The following is a 4,893-nucleotide window of genomic DNA, read 5'->3' as shown; positions in this document are numbered from 1 at the left end:
AGGTTGGTGGAAGGTTTCCTTTCGTTGCTTCTTTTGGGTTGTCTTTGTTACTTGGTTGGTCTTCATGCACATCTTTGTACTCTTCTCTGTTAAGTTACAAGCTTACTTCATATTCTTCCTTTTAGTATCAATATAATTTTTTAATTTACAATATCAATTTCATTATAATATTTTATGAAAAAAATTTGTTGGTATTGGCATAGTGTGATGGTTAAGTTGTGGGGTAGTTTTTCATTCCATCAAGATTCAAACCTGATTGGATTGTTATTGTTGAATGTTTATATTAGGGATTAGGCTCACCAATTCATAGATCCAAATCAAAAGCATTTACCTCTTAAAAAATTATGATTTTTTTAATAATAGTTGGCTATCCTCAAACTAGACAACCAACACTAACATCTTTTTTTTAAAACATATTAGAAAATTTTTAAACATTTATATTATTATCTAAATATTTGTTACTACTATGCCTACCTATCTAAATCTAAAGTCTTTTATTAAATCCTTTAATTTCATCATAGTAAAATGTAAAATCATGACTACACAAAAATATTAAACATTTCAACAATCGTCTAATATAATTTTAATACATAAAAATGATGATATGTTTGGATGAGTAAAATTATTATAAACAAGCATTATAATAGATTTGATGTTTCTTATAGAAAAATAGATTAAACAAACAAAATGATTGGTAATGTGAAAAGGAAAAGATATTATGATGTAAATTGAGAAAATCCTTCAATATTTTATTAGTACATGAATTTTTTTATTAAATTAACCTTAATTTATAATCATTATTTATTTTTCTTATCCAAATCACTTTTATAGCTTTAATGATTATATATATAAACAAAAAATAGAAAGTAATTTGAGAAAGTTTAGCCATGAACTCATCTAAACTTTTATTTAAAAATAAAAATGATTAACCATTACATCAACACTTAGAGGCATTGATAACATATTTGTTGGTTATGGCTTTTATTTCAATTTCAACTAAATTGAATTCTTGTGGAGGCATCCACGCTATAACCTTAAATGCATCACACTTTCTCTTAGGAGAATGGATGAAATCAAAACCATTTGATATGTTGGGTCCATTCTCATTCCAGTAAATGGGACATATATTCACTGGACTTCCTGATCCAAAGTCAACTTCATTAAATCCCAGCCACCTCCAATCACTCAAACTTATATTAGCTTGATCTGATGAAAATCCATCTGTATCTATTATTGATCTAAGATACTCATTAGTAAGTGACATCTTTGTTTTTTTTATAATATTCACTAGATATGAAAGTGGTTTGTTTATGACGTCATGAGCAATAGCTTGTGCATCTGCAGCAACAACACCATTTCCATAGTATCCATTTGGTAGTGGGGGATTAAATGATGTCCTCGCATCTACTGCAAAGGAAATACTAACGTTTTGAGTATGTGGAATTTCAAGTACTTTGGTGCTTGCTTGCCAAACCAGAGCTGCAACAATTTCAAATGTAGTACAATTATCCAAACATTCTAACATAATTCCATCTTTCACATATTTTATTGTCTCTAAGTCTAAGTTAAGAGACATTTGAGTTGATTCTTTATATATTGGAGGTATCCATGAGTTGGATGTACTCTCTATTTTTTCTTTAGTCAATTCTAAGTTATGAACTGATATATTCCTTGGTCTAAGAAGTTCTCTATCCCATACAGGTTCAGTAGAGGGCTTAATATGTCCTCTAGCCATCTCTCCAAGACCTTTGAGAAACTGCCCTATCCCTCGTCCATCACATACCATATGCTGAAAACTCACTGCTACAACAAAGCCTCCACATATAAAATGGTTTACCTATAATGAAATTGATCAGTAAAAAAATCATATGCCATAAATAAACATATTACATCAATACTATAAATTGTCAAATAAATTCAACAATAATTTCTTTTTTAAAAATTCTTACTTATTTTATCTTTCTTAAAGCAATGTTACCTGAATAACGATGGGATGAACGTCCTCAATAGCTGCATCGGAAGGAAACCTAAAAAGCAGCTTCTTAAATGATGGCTCGAGCTTGTCCAAATCTCCAAGTACTGACAGGCTGTTATCTACCATGGCTTCCACAAAGAGAACACCTTCTCCTGTGCACTCCAATTGAAGCTTCCCATCTTCTTTCTTTCTCAATCTCCCAGCCAGAGGATAATAATACACTAACACCTTTGACAGAGCTTCTCGGATTGTTTTGGCAGGATCTGCTAAAACATTTTCACAACCCTCATACACAAGCAACGCATTAGAGTTTATTCTCACTAATGGCTGGTTATGAAGGCTTGAGAGATAGAGAGTGTATCTGGGCAAAGGCAGGCATGGTGGCACAAGGCAACTCTCCACAATCTTCACATTAAACTCTGCTAAGCCTGACTTCTCCATTATAATGAAAAACTCTTCTCTTTACTTGCTAAAAGGTTTCAGTAAGCAAATGGTGATTGTTGAAATGGGGATTGTTGCTTAAGGTATTTATAAACCCTGTGGAAGACTCTAGATATGAAATTGTAATGGTAACCTTATGGAAATATCTGTTTGGTGTTAACCAGGGTCAACATAAAATTCTAGAAGGTATATATTGACATTAGCAGAAACAACTGACAAAGACGTTCACCTTTTTTCCAACGTGTACTTCATTACATCATTGGTTAATGAGTAGTTTTAGATAGCTATCGTAATTGTCCTCAATTTTCTTCTTCTATAATTTCCTTCTAGATTTATTTGATGTTTGTGTCATATTTATGCCATACAAATATTTGTTTGGTGTTGACTTGAATTTACATAAAATTCCAGAAGATGTGTAAGACAATTTGATCATCATTCAAGTAGGTCCGCTTTCTCAGGCTAGTGTTGCTCATTCAATAGACACTTTGAAATTGTTTGAAGTACCATGTTCACTGAATCTCTATCTGTCTTCGGACGACTGGCCACTCAGCTTTAATTAAGCGTGGACATTATGTTTTTGCTTCCTACGTTAGTTTTCTGGTTTTGGTTATTTACTAACACGGTTGGTTGCAGTAACAAATGCTATATCTTCTATTTTGTTGTTGATAGGATTACGAATAGAGATTATTGATTTTTTTTTTTATCAGTAAAGGCAGAGCCAGATTTATATTAATTAGTTTAAATACATAGGTTTGTCGATGAATTCCAAGACATTCAAAAAACCCCTGCTCTTAGAGAGCACAGAGATCCCACCAAAAACCGAAAACCTTAAGCTTATGATTTAGCCATTTTTTCTAAGCCATCAAAAGTTTAATAGTCTAGGAAAAGCGAACAGACTATTAACGATAATGGCAGATTTCCAACTGCCTAGAAATAGAGTTTTTGAGCATAAAATTAAAACCTAATAGAAATATACATATATAATTGAGTATCCAGTAATCAAAATGAGGTAACCACAGAAAGCCTAGCTTGAGGAGGGAAGGTCGGGTTGTTGCAGCTGCTTCCTAGGATGGCCTCGGCCTCTGCTTGCTGAAGAGCCCCGACCACGACCCATGCTCCTTCGACCTCTGCTCAAGCCACCTCTGCAACTCTGCTCTGGTTTTGGCTCTGCTTCTGCAACATTCAAAGGCAAGATTCCGTTCAACCTTGCAAATTGGAACAGAATCTCCTCTTTCCCTTGAGCCTCTGGGTCGTCTCCTAAAAATCTCCATTTGAGATAGCTCAACCCTGCACTAGTGAACACTCTGTGCCTATCCAATTCTTTACCCTTCAAGTCCAGTAGGAATGGGTAATACTTGATAAGTTCTCCGTGGGCATTAAAGAGGATTCGTTTGCTTGGTCTAGGCGCACCAGAGTCATGGAGGGCCTCATTCAATACTTCTTGAAGTTCTTGAAGAATTTCCACTGGAAAGAGTTCCCTGGTGAGATTCTAGACCAGTTGCTTGGGTAGCTTCTAGTCCAGCAAAGACGCCACGAATCTGGAGGAGATACTGGTGTTAACTCTTGGGTATTCATCTCTGTTCAAATGTGCGCTGCCCAAGATCAATTTGACAACTAGTAGAACTAGAGGGTCCGCATAGATAAGGAGACATTTGAGTCTCAAATCCGATATCTTCCTAAAGGAGACCTGATGAGTAGAGGCACTTAATGAGATAGGAGTGTCTGCACAGAAGCAAGAGACAGGCCTAGGGTAAACACTCACAATGAAACTGAACGGGGGCTTAGAAGACATGGTGGCCGAGACCAAGGGTAGGCGAGAAGGGAAACTAGAGATGAAACCAGAGGATGCTGGAAGAAAATAAGGAAGCGAGAAGAGGACACTTCTGTAGGAAGGCGGGCACATGACTCGACAAGCAATAATGGGTATTAGAGGGCAATAAAGGCTCGCGCGAAGGTGGTGGAGATTAAATGCCCAAATCAAGCCAAATTTATTCAACTATAGAGGGAAAGATTAGCCTACGGACAGGTCATGAAAAGGACTAAGTGGCGGCGCTCACTAGCTAGAGCTTCGTGGGTCCCATTTTTATGTAGACAATTTGTCAACTAGGCTAAACCGAACCCACCTTGCACCCCAAGTTTAACTGGATGGTTTATTTGAAAAAGAAAATAACCGTTGGGGTCAACTGCCAAAAGCAGGGCGGGTAAGGAATATTTAAATTTGATTTTTGTAGTCTGCCAATCTATTGGCAAGCAGCATCCTGAACCTTATCTGACCAAGTCTTGTTAGCTTGCTCAATCTAGATTAACAGTAGGCTAAAAGCCTTAAGACCACCAGTGAACAAAAGTGCCTTGAGCTGCTACTTTTGATAAGGCATCCGCCTCTTCATTTGCTTCTCTATAAATATGTTTTGCCTCGAAGTGTTCAAGACTGTTTAGGTTTTCTAGTATTCTTTCCAATAAAGCTTGAAGCCTCCAAT

The 4,893-nt window shown here is 36.0% G+C and overlaps 1 protein-coding gene across 1 annotated transcript; it reads right to left on the bottom strand.

Moving 5' to 3' along the window:
* Positions 1 to 889: 889 nt before the first annotated feature.
* On the bottom strand, positions 890 to 2,489 carry LOC131065005 (3'-N-debenzoyl-2'-deoxytaxol N-benzoyltransferase). Its single transcript, XM_057999379.2, has 2 exons — positions 1,979 to 2,489; positions 890 to 1,837 (listed from the first exon to the last, which is right to left on the bottom strand). The coding sequence occupies exons 1-2, from the start codon at positions 2,414 to 2,416 to the stop codon at positions 938 to 940; spliced, it is 1,338 nt and encodes a 445-aa protein (XP_057855362.2). The 5' UTR covers positions 2,417 to 2,489; the 3' UTR covers positions 890 to 937.
* Positions 2,490 to 4,893: the final 2,404 nt, after the last annotated feature.

This window comes from Cryptomeria japonica, chromosome 6 (genome assembly GCF_030272615.1).
Source record: "Cryptomeria japonica chromosome 6, Sugi_1.0, whole genome shotgun sequence".
NCBI lineage: Eukaryota > Viridiplantae > Streptophyta > Pinopsida > Cupressales > Cupressaceae > Cryptomeria > Cryptomeria japonica.
This window is presented reverse-complemented; position numbering and strand designations above follow the sequence as displayed.